Source organism: Mauremys mutica, chromosome 1 (assembly GCF_020497125.1).
Source record: "Mauremys mutica isolate MM-2020 ecotype Southern chromosome 1, ASM2049712v1, whole genome shotgun sequence".
Taxonomy (NCBI): domain Eukaryota; kingdom Metazoa; phylum Chordata; order Testudines; family Geoemydidae; genus Mauremys; species Mauremys mutica.
In genome coordinates this window covers 286838404-286864160 of record NC_059072.1, presented here as the reverse complement: position 1 = coordinate 286864160, position 25757 = coordinate 286838404, and the positions used below count along the sequence as shown (strand labels likewise).

The 25757-nt window shown below is 40.9% G+C and overlaps 1 protein-coding gene across 4 annotated transcripts in view; it reads left to right on the top strand.

Moving 5' to 3' along the window:
• Positions 1–25757, top strand: part of BORA (BORA aurora kinase A activator) — a 42431-nt gene that overhangs the window by 11575 nt on the left and 5099 nt on the right. For 2 of the 4 annotated variants that reach the window (XM_045011639.1, XM_045011646.1), the window contains exons 4-12: positions 1519–1564; positions 4887–4968; positions 5941–6006; positions 6747–6803; positions 12506–12729; positions 15628–15781; positions 16858–17465; positions 18643–18774; positions 24757–24934. In XM_045011639.1, coding sequence (XP_044867574.1) covers positions 1519–1564; positions 4887–4968; positions 5941–6006; positions 6747–6803; positions 12506–12729; positions 15628–15781; positions 16858–17465; positions 18643–18774; positions 24757–24934 — 1547 coding nt within the window. The remainder of the gene's footprint in view (positions 1–1518; positions 1565–4886; positions 4969–5940; positions 6007–6746; positions 6804–12505; positions 12730–15627; positions 15782–16857; positions 17466–18642; positions 18775–24756; positions 24935–25757) is intronic. The other 2 variants (XM_045011661.1, XM_045011653.1) reach the window with 2 other exon arrangements.

Here is a 25757-nt window from a genome sequence, read left to right as displayed (position 1 = left end):
TTCCTCACTGTCGGAGTAGCCGGCAAGAAGGAACTGAGGGGCGGATGGGTTGGCAGGGGTATATATCCGGCGCCATAGCGGCGCCACTCCAGGGGGCGCCCAGCCGACCCACCGAGTGTTGCTAGGGTAAAAATCTTCCGACGAACGTGCACGTGGCGCGCGCACACCTAATTGGAATGGATATGAGCAACACATCTCGAAGAACAACAGTTACAAAGGTGAATAACCGTCTTTTTTGCAGTCTGACCTGCAGGGATACTTGTTTTTGTGATTGTTTGTATTTACGAACAAATGACAAGTGGAGGTGCCTGGCCTGTTCTTTTGTTATGTTATCTTAACACTGGACTTGTACACTATAGCAACCTTAGTGGTATCATAAGCTCTTAGTTGTAGATGGTACCTTTTATATATTGATATATTGCAAGTCTAGTCAGAGCCATGACTGACCTCTTTTGGGGGGAAAAAAGAGGTGTCATCAGGACATCTATGAATAGTTCTATCAGTTATCCAAATGCTGTAGTACCCAGTCTTTTCTAAATATATAATTTATGTGGTCTGAAGAAATTATTCACATAAACGTCCATATAAATATTTTCATGCCTCTGCTGTTCTTCAAAAGTTATATTTAGTATGAATTTCTTTGGTTGTCATTTATAAGCCTCCTAATGACTGGTATAGTGAAGCTTTATCAGTTATGGTGACACAAAAAGGAAACTATCACTTGTGAAAAGCTGTACAGATCATTTGAATATGGCTGAGAAATGTTTGAACTAGGGGAAATACCATTTAATACAAGCTTACTTTTGGAATTGACTATTTTGTGGTAGAGATTGTATAAAATCTTAACTCAGATATTTGATGTGATTATTGTGTTCGGCTGGGATAATATGTGTTTACAAGCCACATGAAGAGGGAACCTTTCGTTGGGGAAGAAGTAGATAATGTCAAATAAATCTGTACAAGTTCCTTTATTTGTTTTCCATTGTGGTTTTATTTTTTTTTCTGTTTAAAGAGCTTTCTTCCTTAAGGTCCAATTCCTTGTCCTGCTAGATCCTAGAGTGAGTTTCTCTTTGTCTATTTTATAGTAATTTTAAAAGTTGCTTATAAAAGCATTCAAAATCAGACTCTTTGCAGAGATTTAGGTGGAAAGAGAAGCTGTATAAGAGCAAAACAGATTTCATTCAAATAGAAATATCTTTCATAACAGTAAAAGGGATTATACAGAAGATTACAAAGTAAATCACTTACTGTGTAAAATGTTATTACAAAATTGCCCGAGGTGGGAACTCCTTCTTTAAAGTGTACAGTCTGAGTACAGTAAATACTTATCAGTTTTGAATACAAAGGAATTGCACACAGTATATTAAGAATATTATATAGAGAGTAAATTGTGATTTATTTTAAAAGGCAGCTAATCTTAATCTTTTATAAAAATGGTACTTTTCATTTACTTGAACCATCAAATGCAGTAATGGCATTGGTAATTTATTGTGGGTTTTTTTTATTTGCATTGTTTAGAATAGATAAAGAGATGGAAGACAAAAGACAGAAAGCCATTGAAGAGGTAATTAAAATTGTTATTGATATTAAACCAGATATTAATATTGTGTGTATATGGGTAAAATGAACAATGGTAAAAAGTAAATTTTCAGCGTTATCTAGCAACTTTGCAAAGCAACTTTACGAAGTATGAGGTAGCTCTTCACCAAGAGCATGTGGTATTTTAATGGTTAGTAGAAGACAATGCAGTTTACTGCTTATCTCTTGTAGTTTTAGAATGGGAATCCTTATTTGTGGTTTTTATTTGAATTCCTCCACCCTGTAGCTTTAGGCCAAAGAAGCAGACTTTGGGACTTTGTGATCTTTTGTTATCTAGACATGAAATGTGGCACAAGTCTTTTAAAGCACTTCACAAAAATGTCACCTGTGATATAAACTCTCCAAAGATGTCCTGAACAGATTACTGTTTTCAAAATACCCAGGAGTTGAATCTCCATGTTTCTAAGTCCTGCTTGCAGTTATCATGGTGCCTGGCAATCTTTGCTTTTTCACTGAGGGAAAAATCTTATTGTAGAGTTGGCTGCCCCCGTTACTTCTGACCTGAATTGCTTTTTTTAAAAGAGAATTTAAACAGCCTTCTGTTCAGTAACTGTCACTGGCAGGTGGGCAACTCTGTGCCACAAATGCCATGGGTCCAAAAATGTAGCTAAAGGAGTTTCTACCAGAATCTCACCTTAGAGCAGGGGTCGGCAACCTTTCAGAAGTGGTGTGCCGTGTCTTCGTTTATTCACTCTAATTTAAAGTTTTGTGTGCCAGTAATTCATTTTAACATTTTTAGAAGGACTCTTCCTATAAGTCTTGTCAAAGTTAGACTCAGGACTCACAGTTTGTCAGACCACTCTGTTTTATTAGCACAGCGCTCTGCTAATAACACCCAGATAATGTGAGCACCATGCAAGACACAAACTATCTTATTTATACAGATAAAAGGGCGAGAACTTAAAAAGATAATAAAGGAAGCAGAATCTGATAAGTTTACCTGGGCTAGACATGCATACCTTATTTCCTTACTAACTATTACCGATCTTCTGTTAATGTTTCGCCATTAGCACAATTGTTTATGCCTAATGTTTCTTTTCCTGGCACCTGTATTTCAACATTTCTTATTTCTGCTTAAAGGTACATACAACATTTCTTTAATCCATTCTTACTTTTACAATATAATTCATTCTACTTTCACAGTCTATAATATATAACTAAACTATTGTTGTATGTAAAGTAAATAAGGTTTTTAAAATGTTTAAGAAGCTTCATTTAAAATTAAAATGCAGAGCTCCCTAGACCGGTGGCCAGGACCCGGGCAGTGTGAGTACCACTGAAAATCAGCTTGTGCGCCGCCTTTGGCACATGTGCCATAGGTTGCCTATCCCTGCTCTATGCCTACTTTCATCAACACATCCTTCAGGCACATGTGGCCTTCTGTAATTTCAGAACAATGGGTACTAGAGACAGTTACACTGGGATATCAAGTTTCACACTGGGATATCAAGTTTCACACTGTGCCTACCTCTGGGCTTCTTCAGGGACACATCTCACAAGGGACTGTTATAGCAGGAAGCTCTCTCACTTCTATGTCTTGGATCAGTAGAAAGAGTTCCATTATTATTTCAGTTCCATTTCAGAGAAGAGTTGGTAAAATCCACGCCTTGATAGTGGACTCACCTTATACAGTTTTCTATCCAGATTAAATATCTCTCAGGATGCATCCCAAGTTTCTTCCTAAAATTACTATGAATTTTCATCTGAACCAAGAGATTCATTTGCCCATATTTTTCCCAAGCTATGCTCTTCTAAGAGATAGTCTTTGCAGCAAAACAGGTCTTTCATCATTTCTGCTACTGCCATAAATTGTTTTGGAGTAGATCTCTGAAAGGTTTAATCTTTTGCTAATAGAATGCTAATGCCCTCTGACATCCACATATGAAACACAGCCTATCTAGATAGATATCCAACTTTTATGAGGTGGCTACAGTAGATCCTCCTACTTCTTTCATTCAACCTCCCACAGCATCTTTGAAAAATGTTTGTTTTAGACAAATGTAAAGCAACTACCTGGGTATCTTTCGACACATTTGTGAAGCACTATTCTGTCACTGAAGCCTTGAGATCCAATAACTACAGTTGGGAAAGCTACATTCCAGTCTTTATGTTCCTAGATTCTGAGCTCCCACCCTCATTGCTTGTGAGTCAATATAAGTTGAATATATACTTACCTGTGCTGTAACTGGAATTCTTTGAGATGTCAGCCTACCTTTCTTCCCTTCTGGTTTGGAGTCTTATATCCATCAAGTTCCATGGTGGTAAAGGAACAAAGTGGCAGTTGTCCCACTTTGCTCTTTATGTCCATGGCTTGGGAAATAAGGACACTTGTGACATATACCCTAATGGACACTGCTGGCCAAAAGACTCCAATCTCGAGTGCATGTGCACTGTCAATGGAATATACGGGCAGCACATCTCAAAAGTCCAGTTACTCCAGTTTTCCTTTTGGCTGTGTTTTGGGTCTTGCTTGTATTGGTTGGGGTGGGGGGATTTCTCCCTTGTTTATCCAGGTTTTTATAATGACCTCCATCGCCTTTATATCTGAGCATTTCCAAAATCCAAACCTAACAGTGATGATTTAAGTGTCAAGTACTGTTAACTTTTAGCAGAAACCTACCATAAATGTGCTTATTTCTATGATCCTAAATGTCCTTTAAGGTGCCAAAAGCCCCAACAGTCACCACTTATTCATCTTTAATAACAACTTCAACTTTCTCTTGATTGCTTCTACAAAGCATTTAAATTGTCAGTACAAAACTGTGGTGTACTGAAAATGTGATTTCCATTCTGCTGCACTATATTGCCTCAGAACTTAGCTCCAGGTTGCTGCAGAGTGTATGGAACCTCATAAAATCTATTCACTCTTCTTCAGTCTTTGCTGGATTAATGAGACATGTTTTAGACACCAGCACTGAGTGTGTCAATACAGATGTGCGAAGAAAGCTTTGTCAAAGCTAACATGGGATATGTACCAGTATACTTGTGGAATTAAAAAAAGATGGGGCTCTTCAAATTGTTACAGAAAGGTTAACATTTTGAACTTAAATTGTGGTGTTCGAGGCTGTATATCAGAGAAGGAATTTGAAAATAAGTGGCTGAAGAAATCTGATAGAAAGCTATCAGCTGTTCCAAAGTGAATTTTGATTAATCTTGGCTATGTTGAACATGCCTATAAGAATCAAAACTCAAGATTTACAACTAGTTTCTTGCAAATACGTATCTATAAAATTAAGTAGATACTCCCAAACATTAAGACTATCTAATTGTTACATTTTTTCCTCTAGTTTTTCACCAAAAGTCTTATCGTTCCTTCTCCTTGGACTGATCATGAAGGGAAGCAAGTTTCCCAGTTTCATTCCACTAAATGTAAGTTGTGTATGTCTCTAAAAGTGTCTTTTAGTAGCTTAAATTAGAAATCAGCTATTTTGCATGATTAATATGTATATGCTTAACTTTTTATAAAGTTATAGACAGCGTGATTAGATGGGAATACTTACTTAAGTGGGGCCAGGATTTTGCCTAATAAGTTAGGCTTCATGGTTTTTCAGTTCCTGTGAACTTGATCCTATCTCTCATCTCTTGGTAATACTTTGTATTACAATTATATTCTCATTACCTACATTCCACTGCAATAATTAGAATTACCTTTTTGCTTCTTTCTCCCTTTCACAAAACAAGCATAATTATATTGACTAGAAAAATTGAACAGACTTATATTTATTGAACCCACCAAATTTTCTAGAATTATCTTTTAAAACAAAGATCAGTGTTCAGTTTTGATTTTTTTAATATAACATAATCCAAAATAAATTTCAAAACAGTCAATTTGAAAAGAAAAATTGAAGCTTTTCATTCCTAAAATGTCATGAATGACCTTTTGACATGATGATAACTTTCTCACCTGTGTTCCCTTCATCTCTCCCTCCTCTCTTCCCCCCCCTCCCCCCGCCCATCACAAATCTCTGGGAAAATCAACATAATCTGAGACACTTTAAGATTTCAATTGAATTGCATTTTCTGATGGAAAACTGTTACAACATAAGCTGGTCAGAAAAACTGATGTAACCTCTCTCTGGCTTCTCTGATACTTGTCTCTCTAGGTTTTTTTAATCTGTCCCAAACTCAATTGCAAACATCATGTCCTAGTTTTATGCTCTGAAAATATTTTGGTTTGATGTAAACTAAAGTATTACAATATTTTTATTGTAGCTAACTATTTTTGAGATGTTCCTCAATACAATCGGACTAAATATTTTCACTTTACTGTTGTTGTGTTTCAGAATGATATAAAGCTTGAATTTAAGTTTTAACTGAATTTTTCTAAATGATGCTTTACAGGTATAGATTTAAATAACATTTCACCGATTGGAAGACAGCTAACTGTGCAACCTGGAAAAAGCAATGGTTGGTATAAAACCGTGTCAAGTGACAAAATGAACGTGCACTCAGAGGAAAATAAGAAGTTTTTTATTTAAGCTAACTGAACCCCTTTTTAAAAACAAGTTTGTTTGACTTCAATACTGCCAGAGTGCTTGAGCACTTACCTAACTTTACACACATGTGTAGTCTCATTCAGTGGGACAACTTAGTGCTTAAAGTTAGGCATGTATTTAGGCCCCAATTCAGCAAGGTACTTATGTTATGTCTAGGAATAACTGTGTTATTCCACGTAATGTTCTGTTTATGCTTTGAAGCCCAAATTGCATACTAACTTAATTACAATATATATAAAGATTCTTTGTCTTCTCTCCCCTCAATTCTGTACAAGGTCACAGAACCTATATTCTGAAACCTGTATATAAACACATAATTTTCAGGGTATTCCACTGATTTTTTTTTTTTCTTGCTTGTATTTTTTTTTTTTTAAGGCCTTTCCCCCAGCTAAGGTACAGCTGGACATGGTGCCATCTAGAGAGCTTGTGTGTAATGACCCTTTTCACTTATCCCTGAGCCTGATTTGCTCCTTATACTGTAGCCAATTCAGGACCACAGGCCTAATAAGTTTTTCCCTTTTCCTCATGGCAACACGTTGTTTCACTAATTTAACTAGCGATGTGTTAAATACAATTTGGAGTTCAACTTTTTTACTTGCACTAATTGACTAAGTTACTGTAGGCTAATTTAATTGTTTTTATTCATTACAGCTGCTTGTCAGACAGTATTGTCTTTGCCTGTGGATTTTAACTTAGAAAAAATATTAGGTATGTCAAGTGTTGTACTTTGTCTGAATGTCTAAATTGAAAATCTATTTTGCATCCTGATTAGAAATGGTGGTACAATGCACTGGAAACCTAGTGTGAATCAAAATTGAGTATTCATAGAATTGTCCAAAGTACAAATGTTGTTTTAGAGAGATAACAGCTCCTTGTCCTGTGGAGTGCCTGCTCAAATTTGGACATGGCTCAGCAAGAGAGGACAAAAACAAAAGGTGGCGGGATGGGGAATGGTAGGACAGTGATAAAAGTGTACATAAACATTGTATTGTTATATTTAAAAAGATAATATGTTAAAGTATGAGCCAGCATTCATAATGTTGTAGGCTGGCTTGGAAGTTAGCGATGGAAGACTAATAGTCTCAATTGCTAGATTGGGTCTGCATGACGATTTTGCAGGAATTTAAAAACTGCATACAATAAGCTCATGTTTATCCTTGGTATAATGGAAGACCACAGGTCTTGAGTCAAAAGAAAATATCCATGGTTTTCTAGACTACACAGACTAGGAAGACTGTGCATACTATCTTGCACTGCACACTGACCTATCTAAAGGAAATGTTTGCTTTCTGTGAAATACTTAAAAATACTATAACAACTTGAGTAGGAAGAGTTCAATAAGCTATTCTAGACCCGTCCATCTTATTCCCTTTACCTCTAGTTGGGGCCACATAGTTTACATGAGTTACTACTTCCTAGTCACATCCACTGTGTGACTAATGCAAACAGCTTATAGGGAAAAAGGTAAGTGAGAAACAGCACAACAAAAAATTCAACTCAACCTCATTCCAGCATCCTGATTTTTACAGATGGGGTGCTTTTACCAAAAATAGTTCTTCTTCGATTGCTTGTTCACATCGATTCCAATCAGGTGTACACGCGCAGACACCTCAGGCAAGAGTTGTGGAGGTCATTATTTGGCATGGGCTTGTGGTATGCGCTGCAAGACTTAAAGCCTTGAGCTCGCGTCATGTCCCAGAGCCCAAGAAGGGGTGAGAGGACAGGGAAAGAGCCTGCTCACAAACACCTATACTAACTATAACTATACTAACAACTACAAAACAAGATAAGAAGAAGAAGAATTAGACTAGGTAACTGTGCTAAGGGAGCACTTGCAAAGCAAGCGAGCCACAGTTCCAACGGCTGCCACGGACAATAAGAAGGAACTGAAGATGGGTTGGGTCGGCAGGGTCATGTATTGAGTGCCATGAAGGTGCCACTCCAGGGGGCTCCCCGGTGACCCGATGGGAGCTGCTAAGGGAAAAACTTTCTGACGACTGTGCACGTGGCGTGCGCACTGATGGGAATGGACGTGAACAACACATCTCAAAGAACAACAGTTACGAGAAGGCGAGTAACCGTTTTTTCTTTGGTGTTGCTACAAAGCATGAGCCAGCCACTGAAAGGAGAGGTGTTGCAGGACCTAAAGAACACGCGGGGAGGAGCCAACTTTAAGATGCAGAATGTTTTTCAGCCTGTCTTATGGTGGTGGGGCTTTCAACCCATAGCAACAGAATGGATGGAATACTTAGAATTTTCAACTTACTGCAAATAAGATTACCAGTCTCTATCCCTACTGTGGTTTTGTGACTCCTTCCTATCTCTGAACTACCTTGGTGGATGGGGTAGGACTTACACTTCTCTTTTGAGAACAGGAGTCTGATAAACCATTTCCTATACCTGGTAGAACTCCACAAAGTGACTCTTAAATTTTATCTGTCTCCACCTCTGCTTTGCACTAGAACAGTGGTTCTCAAACTTTTGTACTGGTGACCCCTTTCACATAGCAAGCCTCTGAGTGTGACACCCCCCACCCTTAAATATACCTCTACCCCGATATAACGCAGTCCTCGGAAGACAAGAAATCTCACCGTGTTACAGGTGAGACCGCGTTATATCGGGCCTGGTCTACATTACACGTTTAAACCGATTTTAGTAGCGTTAAACTGATTTAATGCTGCACCCGTCCACACAACGAGGCCCTTTATATCGATATAAAGGGCTCTTTAAACCGGTTTCTGTACTCCTCCCCGACGAGAGGAGTAGCGCTGAAATCGGTATTACCATATCGGATTAGGGTTAGTGTGGCCGCAAATCGACGGTATTGGCCTCTGGGTGGTATCCCACAGTGCACCATTGTGACTGCTCTGGACAGCAATCTGAACTCGGATGCACTGGCCAGGTAGACAGGAAAAGCCCCGCGAACTTTTGAATTTCATTTCCTGTTTGCCCAGCATGGAGCTCTGATCAGCATGGGTGGCAATGCAGTCCCAAATCCAAAAAGAGCTCCAGCATGGACCATACGGGAGATACTGGATCTGATCGCTGTATGGGGAGGCAAATCTGTTCCAGCTCTGTTCCAGCTCTGTTACAGAAGACGAAATGCCAAAGCATTTGAAAAAAATCTCCAGACAGAGGCCACAGCAGGGACTCAGCACAGTGCTGCGTGACAAGCGTAACAGAAAGCCAAAGAATCAAATGGACGCTCATGGGGGGGCGGGGGGCTACTGAGGACTCCAGCTATCCCACAGTCCCTGCAGTCTCCGAAAAGCATTTGCATTCTTGGCTGAGCTCCCAATGCCTGTAGGGTCAAACACATTGTCCGGGGTGGTTCAGGGTATAGCTCGTCAATTTACCCCCCACCCCACCCCACCACCCCCCGGAAAGAAAAGGGAAAAAAATCATTTCTTGACTTTTTTCAGTATCACCCTATGTCTACTGAATGCTGCTGGTAGACGCGATGCTGCGGCAGTGAACAGCAGCATCCTCTCTCCCCCCCGCCCCCCCGGTGGCAGATAGTACAATATGACTGCTATCCATCGTCATCATTAGCCCGTGAGTGCTCCTGGCTGGCCTCAGGTGAGGTAGGCCGGGGGCGCCTGGGTAAAAATAGGAATGACTCCCGGTCATTCCCAGTAGATGGTATAGAATGGCTGGTTACCATCTTCATCATAGCAACTGGGGCTGAGCTCCATCAGCCCCCGCCCTTCATGTCTAAGAAAAGATTCTGTACTGCCTGGACTATCATAGCAGCGGGATGCTGGGCTCCTCTCCCCCGCACCGTTTAATGTCCTGCCTGGACTATCATAGCAGCTGGAAGCTGCCTCCCCCTCATTTTATCTCACTAACAAGTCAGTGTTTCTTATTCCTGCATTCTTTATTACTTCATCACACAAATGGGAGGACACTGCAACGGTAGCCCAGGAAGGCTGGGGGAGGAGGGAAGCAACAGGTGGGGTTGCTTCCCTCCTCCCCCTGTGAATGGCATGCAGCTCATCATTTCTGCAGGATCTGACACGGAGCGGCTGTGCTCTCTGGTTCTCTGATACACTGGTTCTCTAGTACACTTGCCCCATATTCTAGGCAGGACTGACTCTATTTTTAGATACCATAAAGGAGGGATTGACTCGGGGAGTCATTTCCATTTTTGTCTTTGCACCCCCGGCCGACCTCAGCCAGGGGCACCCATGACAGCAGCAGACGGTACAGAACGACTGATAACAGTCATCTCATTGCCAATTTACAATGGCAGCAGACGGTACAGAACGGCTGATAACTGTCTCTGCTATCATGCAAAAGCAAATGAATGCTGCTGTGTAGCGCTGCAGGTATCGCCTCTGTCAGCGGCATCCAGTACACATACGGTGACAGTGTCAAAAGGCAAAACAGGCTCCATGGTTGCCATGCTATGGCGTCTGCCAGGGCAATCCAGGGAAAAAGGGCGCAAAATGATTGTCTGCCGTTGCTTTCCCGGAGGAAGGATGAGTGACAACATTTACCCAGAACCACCCGCGACAATGATTTTTGCCCCATCAGGCACTGGGATCTCAACCCAGAATTCCAAGGGGCGGGGGAGACTGCGGGAACTATGGGATAGCTATGGAATAGCTACCCCCAGTGCAACGCTCCAGAAATTGACACTAGCCTCCGACCATGGACGCACACCACCAAATTAATGTGCTTAGTGTGGCCGCGTGCACTCGACTTTATACAATCTGTTTTACAAAACCAGTTTATGTAAAAATCGGAATAATCCCATAGTGTAGACATACCCTCAAACTTGCTTCTCCCCCCCAGTTCCTTGTTCCCTGACCGCCCCTCCAGAGACTCCTGTCCCTAATCACCCCCAGAACCCCACCCCTACCCAACCCCCCTGTGCCCTGACTGCTCTGACCGCTATCCACACCCCGACCCCTGATAGGCACTCACTGGCAACGGCGGGAAGCACAGCAGCGCAGCCCCAGCCTGCTCCACTCCACCACCTCCCAGCCGCGGCGCTCCGCTTCCCGCTGCCGGTGAGTGCAGGGAGGTTGGGGAATGGATGCCCGCCTGCACTCACCTGCGGCGGGAAGTGGAGCACCACGGCTGGGAGCTGGCGGAGTGGAGCTGGCTGGGGCTGGGCTGCTCCACTTCCTGCCGCTGGTGAGTGCGGGGAGGTTGGGGAAAGGACACTCCCGTACTCAGCTGCGGCTGGAAGCAGGCGGAGTGGAGCGGGCTGGGGCCGGGCTGCTCTGCTTCCGCTGCTCCTGGTGAGTGCGGGGGGATCCCTTCCCCCAAGCCCCCTCCCCCGAGCGACATGGCTGGGGCTGGGGCGAGGGAAGCAGAGTGGGCTGCTCCCGGCCCCCCGCTAATCCCCTGGACCACTCTCAACTGCAGGGCCCCCAAAAGTGCCCTGCCACAGCTCCTGCCCCCCAGACCCTGGGCGGGGAGCCCTTGACTGCCCCCGAGACCCTCTACTCCTTATCGAACCCCTCAGCCCCGGCCTGGCCCGGCACCCTTAACACGCTGCTCATAGCAGCGTGTCAGAGCTTTACCACGTTGTATGTGAACCCGCGTTTATGTCTGGGTAGAGATGTATGTAAAAAGTGTTTTTTAATGTATAACACCATTATAAATGCTGTATAATGTATAACACCATTATAACACCCCCCCCCACACACACCCCGGAATAACCTTGCGACTCCCTCAGGGGTCCCGACCCCCAGTTTACGAACCCTTGCACTAGAATGTGCTAATAGGGAGGAAAATACTGATTGCATCCATAATGATACTTCCGTTAGACTTGACTCAGTCTTCCGTTTAGAAGAGTTTCTGGCTGGATACTTCCTGCCTGTCCATCTTTTCTTGGGTAAGGTGGCCAGAATGTGCATTCCACTACATACAGGTTGGACAATCAGGGGTGGTCTAGATAATACTAAGTCCTGCCATAAGTGCAGGGGACTGGACTAGAAGACCTCTCGAGGTTCCTTCCAGTCCTGTGATTCTATGGGAGTTCTGTAAGCTTGGTCACTTGGCATGGCAGCTGTCTGAAAAGCTTTGTCTACACAACCAGAACAGTTCAACAGAAACTATTCAACATTGTCATGTCTAAACTGGGGTTGGTACATTTGGAGCAACCTCCATGTGTGGGAAAAATCACATTACAGCAAATTTTAATAAACCCAGCCTTTATGGAGGGAAAGCACAGATTTTTATATTAACCTTATTATAATGCTGCTTAGTCTAATGCCCACAGCATGGCTAAAATATTATTAACCATTTCAGCAGTTACAGAATTCAATGGCTGTTTATGACTGTGCAGACAGGGTCCTTGTCCCCTTTGTTCCCCCCATACTTTTTCTGTAGACAGGAGAAATAAGACAAGACTGGCTAAACTTACCAACCAACTTTTTCTTTTTTTTTTTTTTTAGGTGAATATTTTAGAACAGGAGAATTTGCAGACCAATCTCAGGAAAGCCTAAGCTCCTCATCACTGAGAAGAAAGCTTTTTTTAGATGAGAATGGAAGTGTAGCTGAGTGTTTGTCTCTTTCTCCGCAAAGCCCTTGTAATAATCCACCAGCATCACTTGGAGTGCTGTGTTCAATAGATATTTCTCCAGCCCGGTGCAGAAGCCCTGTGGAAACATCTAGTTCAGTAAGAAGGCTTTTCAGTTTCTTTGTGTATGTACTATTTAGCTGGTACACGTGAAATTCTCGAAAGCACCAAAAACAACGAGGAGTCCAGTGGCACCTTAAAGACTAACAGGTTTATTTGGGCATAAGCTTTTGTGTGTGGTAAAAAAAACCCAACAACCTACTTCTTCAGATGCAACATGTTTTACCGATGAAAGCTTATGCCCAAATAAATCTGTTAGTCTTTAAGGTGCCACCAGACTCCTCATTGTTTTTGTGGATATAGACTAACACGGCTACCCCTCTGATTCTAAAGCAGCAGAACCACTTCTGAGTGTCTGATCAGATTTCACCAGCTGAAGTGCCACTTTTGAATAGTTTATATAATTGAAGTAATTAAAGAGTGGTGTTAATACTATGGGTCCTGGTCAAATTCCAATTTTGGAACTAAATTGTGCCTAAGTAAAACTTCGTTTTTTAACTTCAATTTTATGCTTTTCTTTCACTATCAAATTGTTGTGTAGTCCTGATATTCACTGTTGAAGAGCTGCCATTTTCTCTGCCCAATGATATTTGTGTCTGAATGATATTGACATGAGAGAATGAGAGGTAATGATTCGAATATGAGTAGCTTGTGAAGTCTCTTTGATCTTTTGATTTAGGATGCATTTTACAGAAAGACTATATTGGCTGAGATCATATTGCAGCCATGCCTTCATAAACTCATGAAGTTTGCATACCAAAAATATCATGTTAGTCCTTGGCTTGATTAGTACCTAAAACACCATTTGGTGTATATAACATCTCTAGTTGCTGTCCCTTAAATTTATCTGCAAAGGAGAAAGATTTGTGTAGTCCGTGCCTCTCTTTCCCCCCCCCCCCCCCCCGGAATGGTATAAATGACCCAATGTACCTAAAAGGGGATTGTTCTATGCTTGTTTAAAAAACCAAACACTTTGGAAATATTGGGAATGTAAAATCTAGTCTTCCCTGAGTTTGCAGAGAACTTGGTCTGAGTGAAGTTGTGAGATTTCTTTAACCCTTAATTGAAAGGGAAGTGTTGAATGTTAAAGATTCATTCTCCAAACAATTGTTAACAAAAAGTTAACAATCTGAATAAAAATCACATCCTTTCTCAACCAAGGTTTGCTTGCTTGCTTGGCGTATATCCTAAACCTACTAATTCTCTAGTAATCCGTAGCATTTCTGGGGAAAGTAGTCAAAACATTTTTTTAATTAAAAAAAAAAAAAAGAAAAGCAGAATGAGGAAAACTTTACAGATATTTATATGTAGTTAGGGCTTTTGGTTTTTTGGGGGCGGTATTTGTAGCAATTTTCAAGTTTTATGTAGATCTATAAAATATAGGGGGGGATTCAGGGCTTTCTGCTTATTTATACTGTAACAAGTAATCTCATTGTAATGTGTGCTTTAATGTCATAATGTTTCAAACAACATGACTTGAAAGCACCCTAGGGAACCTTAATTACACACCAGCAGGATCTACATGGACCAGTTAATATGCAGCATGTTTAGTGCGCTTTAGAAATCTCTCCCCTATAGTCTGCATTACTTCTCTGTGTAGACAAGCCTTAGATACAAGTAACCATTTGTGGTGTTTTTCTGGTATTCGGTGGATGAACACCAATTTCTCTTTCCTCCCCCACTCATTTGTATCAAGAATAAAACCAGAAAAAAATCAGAAGCCCTATACATAATAAAGCAAAAAAGGCACAAACCTTTTTTTTACACTTCAAAGTAAAATAAGTATTTTCCTTGAAAGGATGATGATGTATTACAGAACTGCAACGTTTACAGTGCTGTTTACTCATTTGTGATCTTTGTTCAGAACTCTCAGATGTGGGAATGTAAAATACAGATGCACCTCTGGCATGCTATAATACACAGGTGAATTGGAAGTCCCTTGAAGTGAACTATCATCAATTTCTTGAGCCATCAGTTTCCAACACAAACTTACTTTAAATGAGACATTCAGCCAGCCAGGAGCATATTATACTTGATGAAGACAAGATCACAACTAAGGCACAAATGTCTGAACGTTGTTTTTCTTAGCTCCAATTCACAGTTTCTGATGATGTTATGCAAATTGCTACTTCCTGCTGAGGATAGGTCTACACAAAAGACATTTGCTGGCATAGTTATGTTAGTCAGAGGTGCTGTGTGTGTGGTTTCTGACCATTATAGCTGTATTGGCAAAACCACTGAGTGTACATGCAGTTATACCTCCAAAACTCTGCTTTTGCCAGTAGAATTTATTTTGTTAGCGGGGCTAGAATAAGCTATTTTGGCAAAGCCGCAGTTTCACCAGTAAATGTGTCCACACAATTACTACTTTACCAATATAATATACTGGTTATACCTATGGCAGCAAACTGTTCCTACTGTAGACTTGGCCTGAAATAAGAGCACAGCTTCTTTTGACTCTCTTAAAGTTATGTGCTTCAGATAGTGTGGATTCCGTTAAAATATCCAACAGTGGCAGTGTGCAGGCTACTTAGTCACTGCATTGGGGGCAACATTCCATTCTGCTTTGGGGTATCTGCCATTTGGGAGGTGAAACATTGTAGGTGTAACAATAATACAAATACTAAACAGTAATTCGGGTGTTGATTAGGAAAATCCTTATTCAGTAGTCTGGCTCCTGATAGTCCTAATATGATTGATAACATAATCTTAATTAGTACTCTTTGGAAGCACTGGATTTCCTATGAGGCATCATGAAATCCAATTGGAGAATTTCAAGTGGACTATTCAAGCAGTGAAATGCTTGATTGAGAGTGTCAATGAAGCAGGAATAGAATTATTTTCCCAGTAGCACTGTATTTTCAAGTCTACAAATTTGTATATCAGTCTATAAATTTATATTATGTAAAAGCTAACTCTTACTCTTTGTTGTTAAAGGGTCAGTTTTCTTCCAGTCCTATTCAGGGAGGTACGAGGGCATACAGTCTGGGAAGCATTACCAGTCCCACATTTCCAGAGAGGTCCCCTGCAAATATCGCTTCCCCTACTTTTTCTCCAATTGCTTTTCAGATAAGAAAGACACCGTTGTCAGGTATGGTTTGACTGTATATACAGTCTCCTTTCATGCAGCTTATATTTCTTGTGAAGAAAAACTGATCTAGAGGCAGGTACTTGGCTTGATAGTCCAGTGGTCTCATCTAATATGGCAGATGGCATGTTTAGCAGTAAAGTATCATCAATGTAAATGTATAAAATGTTTACCTGAACAGAATTACTTAAAGTGCAAAAAATAAATTAGTGGGAAAAGGAATCATGAAAACTCACAGTATGAAATAAAGGGGAGCCATATGATTGGAGGAGGAGAGTTTTTTGTTTGAAGTTATGTATCAAAAATAAGATAAGCAGTCAGAATTGTGTTTTAATTAAAAAAGTTCAGGTGGAAGTAGTAGGAAAAACTATTTTGATAGGGTTAGTGTCTTACATTTGAGCCCTGATCCCCATAACTAGATTAAGCTGAGATGAAATGAATTCACTAGTTTAGAAACCTAGTGGATGCTTATCCATATCGGACTCCGTAATCTGTTGCAATTTGGCAGTATTGGTAGTCTGTGTTCTGTAAAAACTTAGTCTGTTTGCATAGCTGATTCAGTCAGAACCTGCTGTCAGATACTTCGGCAAAGTTATGTATAAAGACTGAATAGCTACTTTCCACTCTGTGCCTGATTGTAATAAGTTCTGATAATTTTCACCCTCAAAAAGCTTCTGTAGAACTAATGTGTTCTAAGAAATCTACAGTACTTGCCTAGTATGAATATTAGATTATTGGACTGGGAGCATTTTGGGGTAAGGACTGTTCATTTTGACACATTTTGGTACTGCCATTTGAAAACCCGGTCTCTGCTGTAGCAGACCCGTTAGAGAGAGGAAATCTTTAGGTAAGCAGGATTAAAATTTGAAAGTATGATGGCTAAACGTGTGTGCAACAAGTAGAACCTTTAAAAATAGTTGTATCAAATGCCTTTACTGCCAGGAGATGATACTCAAGGGCATCACCACCTAGTGTCACTAGAACAATTACAGCCACTTCTGGTCCTAGGATTTAGACTGTTAGCTTTTCCTCCATCTGAAATCTAATTAATTGAATTATTCTGTTTTTACTATGGACAGAACAAAGGAAGTTGACTTTTCGTTCTCCCGATGTTCCTTCTGCACCAGTCTCAAACAGAATGACACCCCCAAGTACTAGAAGTCCTTATATAGATGGCTGTTCTCCAATTAAAAATTGTTCTCCTATGAGACTTGGAGCATGCAGAGGGACTGCACAGTATCAAACTTCCCTCATTAGGATACCATTTACCCTTGAAAATCACAACGAAGAGGCAGAAGACAAAGAGAATGCCCTACCTGCAGAAGTTCTGTTACCACAGATGGACACTGGAGTAAATTTACAGCAGCAGGATGGTGATACTTTTGCACATGGTACACATTTAGTTGTGGCGACTGTATCCATTTCACCAGATCACTCTGAAGCTTGTGAACAAGGACTGGCATCGTTGCAGGATATAGAAGGTTTAAAAGAAAATAATACTGTTGATATGGTTGATTCAGTTGAGGTGTCAGATGAGAACACTTGGGTTAAGGAATGTGTTGGTACTGGCAATATGCCAATGACCAGCTTCATGACAGGAATTACTTTCAGTATTGAAAGCTCTCACATGTGCATATCACCTCTTGCAGAAAGCAGTGTAATTCCTTGTGACAGCAGTAGTATTCAGGTAAGAGTTTTTGTTTTATTTAAATAATTTAGTAAATTATACTCCAAGTTTAATCTCTCTGTTTTCACATTTGTCCCTCTACCATTCTGGATATACTTTCTGTCACCTCTTATCTGATGGGGTGTAAACATTGAATTGTGTTACTTAAAGCTTTTTCCATATGACTGGCAACACAGCAATTCAAGGAAATATTTATGCTACCACAGTAGTAAATTTGGATTAATCCCAAAGTACTTTGATTCTGGTTGACCCATTTACCATCTTCTCTTGTTTCTAATTAATCTGCTGTAGTTAACTAAGGCCATGGCTACACTTGCAAATTTGCAGCGCTGCAGCAGGGTGTGAAAACACACCCTCTCCAGCGCTGCAAATTGCAGTGCTGCAAAGCGCCAGTGTGGCCAAAGCCCCAGCGCTGGGAGCGCGGCTCCCAGCGCTGTACGTTATTCCCCACAGGGAGGTGGAGTACGGACAGCGCTGGGAGAGCTCTCTCCCAGCGCTGGCGCTTTGACTACACTTAGCGCTTCAAAGCGCTGCCGCGGTAGCGCTTTGAAGTGCAAGTATAGCCATAGCCTAAGTTATTACATAATGCAGCCTTCTTTTGCTTTTTAAGTCGCAAATAGATTTTCAATTTTATTTAAGCCTGCAGTTGTATTATCTTGTAAAATATGCAAGTCACATACATCCAGCCATATCATCTTGGATAGGAGGTCTCCAAAGAAATCCTCGTTTCTGAAGGTAGTGAAGAAGCTCTGATGATAGTAGTAGGAACTGTCCTGTTGAAAATGCTGACGCCTTAATATTTGAAAAAGTTCTGAGTTGTGACCATTGATTGTCCAACGGGCATGTACTTTAACACACAAGTATTTCCAATTTGCCTATTGGACTTTCCCTGAAGTTTCAATCAGATAATGAATAGTTTAAGACAGAAGTGACTCTAAGCATGCATTGTTAAATAATTGCCAGATATCACCTTTAGATATGGCTGTATTTCAATGGTTCATATTTTCATCACTGATATGTATAGCTTGTACGATAGATTAACTTTATAAATACAATATGAAAGGATTATGAAGTATGTGCCTTAGAAATGTAAATTAAATTAAGTAATGCATAAGAAATAGGGGAGCTTATCTGGAACAGAGAACATAGGATATTAATTCCTGGCTTTTGTTCCTAGGTGGACAGTGGCTATAATACACAAACATGTGGAAGCAGCATTATAGATACAGTTGGGGCTGAGAACAATTGCAGAGACAATAATGTACATTCTTATGAGGCTCAGAACAAATCTCAGCTTTCCAAAACTAAGGTAGGAAATGCATAGAATGATATATTTTTCTATTTCCAATATCCATTCCTTGTTTCCTCCCAGCCTTCCTTCACACCACTCCCTGCTAGGTCAGAGGTTTGACAAATTGTTTCTAAGAACTTCTGGGAACTTGTAGACAGCAAATTTATTTGGCCTTAGTGTCAAGTATTAGATTAAAAAGATGATCTATAAAATAAAGGAAAATTTTATACTGAAAATCCTAATTTTAAAATTCATATGTTCTGATGACCCCAAAGGCTACCCCTGGGGGAATTCTGTGCCAAAAAAAAATTAAAATTCTGCACACGACATTTTAAAGTTCTCATATTTTATTGGTCAAAATAATGCGGGTTGTTTTTTAATGTAAAATGATTCACAATTACAGTCAGTCACGATTGAAAACAACATTGCAGGATGTGCAAAATAATTTGTCCCTGTCCACATGCAGTTTTATAGGGAATTCTCGAGCATGAGAACCTGGTGCAACTGTTTTTGATGCATGATGAAAAGGCCATTCATGTCATGCAAAAGAACAAATATCCCTTTGCCCTTTAGTAACTTCATCTGGACCTGGCTGGGTACTCTGGGAAGTGCTTGGTTCTGATTTGTCGTGACATTTTAGTGATTACTTGATAAATGTTTTATTTGCCCAATATTTTTAATTTATTATTATTTTAATGGGTAAGTAAAATAAATCCTGAGCTGTAATCTAACCCCATAAAGTAAGAAAGCACACAGACCTCCTAGATGAGGATTCCCTTAAAGTCATTTATAACAAGGCTCGTTTACATCACTCTGGCAATGTAAAGGAGCCTTTACACTTTTACGTTTTATGCTCCTGGAGGAATTGACTGAGAATGGGAACAGTAAGTTAACAATAGGAACATCAACCATATTACTATGCAGGCAGGCTGCTACATTTTTGCATTAGAGAATGAGATGAATTAACTATCTATAGTAACATTGTTCTAAATAAAAGAACAGGAGTACTTGTGGTACCTTAGAGACGAACAAATTTATTTGAGCATAAGCTTTCGTGGGCTACAGCCCACTTCTTCGGATGCATAGACTGGAACATATATTGAGGACGCACACGCACACACACGTTGGGCAATTTTGCAACAGAAAAGCTTCAAAAACAGACTCCAACGAGAAACTACTGAGCTGGAATTGATATGCAAACTAGATACAATCAACTTAGGTAATAAAGGTAATAATTGGAGATATACCAATCTCCTAGAACTGGAAGGGACCTTGAAAGGTCATCGAGTCCAGCCCCCTGCCTTCACTAGCAGGACCAAGTACTGATTTTGCCCCAGATCCCTAGGGGCCCCCTCAAGGATTGAACTCACAACCCTGGGTTTAGCAGGCCAATGCTCAAACCACTGAGCTATCTGTCCCCCCCTGCTTGGCTTGAATAGGGACTGGGAATGGCTGAGCCATTACAAACATTGAATCTATCTCCCCTTGCAAGTACTCTCACACTTCTTATCAAACTGTCTGTACTGGGCTATCTTGATTATCACTTCAGAAGTTTTTTTTTCTCTTACTTAATTGGCCTCTCAGAATTGGTAAGACGACTCCCACCTTTTCATGCTCTCTGTATGTGTATATATATATCCTCAATATATGTTCCATTCTATGCATCCGAAAAAGTGGGCTGTAGCCCGCGAAAGCTTATGCTCAAATAAATTTGTTAGTCTCTAAGGTGCCACAAGTACTCTTGTTCTTTTTGCGGATACAGACTAGCACGGCTGCTACTCTGAAACCTGTCATTGTTCTAAATGTGAAAAAAACCCACATTGTTTCAATGTATGAAATAAAAGATTAACGGTTTTGAAGGAATGCACAGAACAGACTCTTGTTCTTCCACACCTTATCCCATCTCAGGCAAAAACTGACTGAATTTTGTTTCAATCCAATCCCTGTTATAAAATGAACCTCCATGCAATTAAAGGGATAGCACTGGCTGATTGCATTTCTAACCCTGGCAAAACAGCTGCTTGCTTCCTTGCAGTGAAGGAACATAGGCAGGCAGGCTATTACATTTCTGCCTCAGGGGACAGAGCCTGCCTTATGCCTAACAACCTTAAGCCCTATTTCTCCATGCCCGGCAAGCTACAATGTAGTAAGTCTCTCTCGCTTGTTCACACACATGCATGCCCCGCCCCCTGATGGTGATTAATGTCTCCCAGGGAGGCACGCATGCCCTGCCCCACTCCGAAGTGATTTGCATCTCCGATGGCTGCTCCAGGTGTGCTGGAACATATGCGCCGCCTGGGCTGCCCAGGAAGAGGCGCATGTCCCCCGCATATTTCTTCTGCATTTTTCTGCGTGGGGGGACAGATATCTAATGACCATAAGAATTCTCTGCCCGTGCAGGTGCGCAGAATTCCATCAGGAGTAAAAGGCACTGGGGGCTTGGGGAGAACTTGGCTCAGTGTTCTTTGGCAAAAGCATTGGTGAGACTACAAATGGACAACATGCCGTCCCTGGATATCTTAAAAGTTCCATGGTATTGACTTTGATTCAGTACGCTGAGGAATGTCTTTAAGATCATTTTTCAACTTGAGTTCTCTATTTCCACTTGTGGATCTCATTGTACAGAGGCAAGGGAAAGCAACAAACACATAATACAGTTTCTGAGAATAGTGAAAGGGGATATATTAGACTAAAACAAAGGGGAATTATTCAGTTCTTCAAATGTTTGTGTGTATTCCACTCTTGGTACGCCTATGCCCTGTGTGCATGAAATCAGATTATTTTGCACAGCAGTGTCTGTTGGGGCTGTGTCTACACCTTGAGTGCCCTTATACATCCCCACCCAAAGTCAGAGTGGGTCCAACTGCCCTTCAGTTCTTTCTTACCATCCATGGCTGTGAGACAGAACCCTGCAGTGTCTGCATCACTATGTGCTTTATGAAGCAAATAAACACATCTTTGTATTGTTAGTTAGGTGTTAAATTAGTTACTATTAGTGTGTATAGGGTTGGTACATCTGTTGGGAAAAACGCCCCCAAACTTCTGTTAGTGTTAGGAATTTTTTCCTCTATGCCTGAACCAAAGGGTATAGCTACACTTGGAGCTGGGGGTGTGATTCCCAGCTTGTGTAGCTAGCATGCTAAAGAGAGTAGTGAAGCATGAACAGCAGCAAGTGGCAGCATAGGTTAACTGGGTTGAATATGTATGCACAGGGTTCAGGTGGGTTAATATTTGGCATGGCTAGCCTGTACCGCTGCTACCCTGGCTACATTATTCTGTTTTGTGTGGAAGGTTGATACTTGCGCTAGCGCAAGTATGTCTATGCAAGCTGGGAATCCTACAACCAGCTCAAGATGTAGACATACCTAAAGTTGCCTGGCTTCAAGAACTGCCCTTCATGTGAGACAACTGTGTTCTTTAACAGTGGTCACTCAAGGTGCCTTTTTTGCCCCTGGGAAGGGCATATCCCAGAGAAATGCTCTATCATTCTTTTTCAAAAAGGACATGGAAGGCTACAGGGGCTTGCCTCAAACTTCTGCTTTTACACTATTTTATGAAGCCTGCTTTAGATCGGTGCAGAAAGGACCTCCCTGGACCTGAACTGACTATGTGCAGGAGTGTTCCAGTTAGCTATGGCTCAATGTTGAGTTCCCAGGCTCTTTCTCTAAGATGACCCCAGCTGCTGAGACAGGCAAGGTTGCCAAGTCCTCCTCAAAATCTTCTAATGGGTAGGGAAGAACACTGTTCCTCCAGGGAGCAGAAGTGCAGATTGCCTTCCTCAGGCCCTAACTGGAAGAAGCAAAAATCTCCTCACTTCACTCCCACAAAGGGGTAGTTCAGCCCGGAATGAGTCCTGATGACACCCTGGAGAACATGGTACCAGCCTATGAAAAGATTCATGCCATGCCCAATACCAAATCTATGGTACTGATGTTTACTCTCTCCAGACTGATGAACTTGGCACTTTTGTTGGACATTGTTGGAGTTGTCCCAAGGGAACTGCAGTATGCCACCTAATAAAGCAATTCTTAGAAGACCACAAATGGACACTGAAGATCCTTTATCTGTAACATTTCACAAGTAGGGTGAACAGCATATTTCCTCTAGATACCCAGATTCCAGCTATTCTGGACTATCTGCTAAGATTTAAAAAAACAAAAAAACCCACGGGATTGTCCAGCAGCTCTATTACAGTACACTTGGCAGTGAATCAGCTGACCATCTCCTCCATGCAGGGTGATGCCATTTTCTCCCATCTTGTGGTAGCTAGGTTTACGGGTCTCATTCATGTTTTCCCCCAGTCAGTCACTTCCCCCCCTAGGATCTCTGTGCAGTCCTAGCAGGGTTGATGGCTACTCCCTTTGAGCCCCTCACATCATTTGTCCATGAAAAATGGCCTTTTTAGTGACAATTATATCAGCGTGGCAAATAGGAAAAATACAAGTGCTTAATTCTGTCCCATCAGATGCTGTAGTCCATAAGAAAACAGGAGTACTTGTGGCACCTTAAAGACTAACAAATTTATTTTAGCATGAGCTTTCGTGAGCTCCATAAGGAGAAGGTCACCCTTAGGCCCCACCCTAAATTTTTACCTAAGGTAGTCTCAGACTTACATTTGAATCAAATGAGTCATGTACCTGAGCTCTTCCCTAAACTCCACTCCCATCAAGAGGAAGCCAGATTGCATACCCTAGATGTGATCAAGGCTCTAATATTTCATCTGGATAGGACCAAAATGTTAGGTTTTCTTGAGACTAATTGAGGTCAGGCAGTATCTCCCCAGAGGCCATCTAAGTGGGTGTCTACTTATTTGAGGGTTTTTTGAGCTAGGCAAATTAGATCCTCAGTGCAGGTTAGGGCTCACTTCACCAGAGCTGAGGTAAGTTCTGTGGCTTTCTTGAGAAGTGTACCCACCTCTGAAATCTGAAAGTTATCAGGGACCTGGGGATCTGGTCATATATGTGCATGACATTTTTCCCTAGTTGAGGCATCAAACTCTAATGCCTGTTTTGGCAGAGCGGTCCTGCAGTTGATATTTGAGTAGATACTTAGCAAGTGCATTCTATACATCAGGTCAAAGCTTGAGAATCATCAGCAGTGACATCTGTATGGACAATCACATGAAAGAGCAAATGGTAACTTTGAGATGTTGTCCATGTGTATTCCTTGACCTTCCCCATTACTACAGAGTCCCCTTATGCCCCAAATCTGTATTTGTGCAGGGACTGAGGAGCAGCTGGCTCTGCTCTGTCCTGCCCTTTATGCCCTTGGGGGGAGGGGGAAATGACGACACACAAGAGCAATCAGATCATGCCTCTTCCCCAATGAACACTGCTGGCCAAAAGCATCCGATCTCACTGACACAGGGCGCATGTGCACCAGAAGTGGACAGCATCTATAAGAACCAAAGTTACTATAGCGGGAATAACTGTTTTATTTCTTTTTTTTTTTTTTTAATTTTCAGAAGGGATGAAGATAAAACTTTTATACTGGTGATCTGAAACTTCCAGTAACTTAACCCCCAAAATGATCCTTTATAACATGGAGACAAGATGGTTGAGATAATATATTTTATTGGACCAACTTCTGATGGTGAAAGAGACCAGCTTTCTAGCTTGCACAGAGTTCTTCTACAGCATCTGTGTAAGCTCTTTCACCATCAGAAGTTGGTCCAATAAAAGAAATTCAACCACCTTGTTTCTGTCCTATCAGAGGGGTAGCCGTGTTAGTCTGGATCTGTAAAAAGCAGCAAAGAGTCCTGTGGCACCTTATAGACTAACAGACGTATTGGAGCATAAACTTTTGTGGGTGAATACTTCAATACGTCTGTTAGTCTATAAGGTGTGACAGGACTCTTTGTCACTTGTTTCTATTATATCCTGAGATCAGCACCCTTTATAGCATGGACTGATTCAAATGAAGTGAAGTCCGAATTGTTAACTTATTGAAATGAAGATTTTTGAAATAATGATATTAAAATAAATTTGTTTACAAACCTAGGAGTTTCCTGTTTTAAACTATAAAGACAATCAGCTGTTGAGAGCAAAGTCGCCAGAGAGTCAACCATGTTTCCATAAAGTAAAAACATACAATACATTATTCAGTCAAAATGCAACTTGCAACTTTTCTACTTGGAAACATACCAACGAACATCAGATTCAGGGATTTCACAAAAATGGTATGTGGATTTTTATGGAGAACTTAAAATGCTATTGGCTAGTGCTTGTTAATAGTTTATCTTGTATGACCTGAAGAATGATGAGCACAGAAATACTACAACTGAGCTCAGGTAGCAGACCAAACTGCTGCCTTGCTGCTTGTTTGATATGTATTATAGGGAGCTGGGAAGCAGCAATCTATACAGGTTCTCCTAACCACATCCACTGGACATGGAAAATTAGGGAGGTGTGAGCTGGACTTGAAACAAAAATAATAGCATTTTTTCTTTTGAGCTGTTTCTGTGAACAATACTAGCAGGTTTCTAGAAATGGCAAATTGTTCCAAAATCTTAGCTGTACTAGCTTCAATAGAAATACACTCTGCATATTAGCAACCTTAGAATGGGTGAATTTTTAGCAGTTTCTTAAACTGTTTCCATGTTTGGACACTGGACGACATTCACATTAGGGCTGTTGATTAATCGCAGTTAAGTCACACAATTAATTCAAAACAATTAATCACCATTAATCATACTGTTAAACAATAGACTACCAATTGAAATGTATTAAATATTTTGGATATTTTTCTACATTTTTATATATATATATTGCATTCTGTGTTGTAATTGAAATCAAAGTGTATATTATTCTTGATTACAAATATTTGCACTGTGAAAAATAAACAAAAGAAATACTATTTTTCAATTCACCTCATACAAATACTGTAGTGCAATCTCTGTGTCATGAAAGTGCAACTTACAAGTGTAGACTTTTATTGTTACATAACTGCAATCAAAAAAACCAACAATGTAAAACTTCAGAGCCTACAAGTCCACTCAGTCC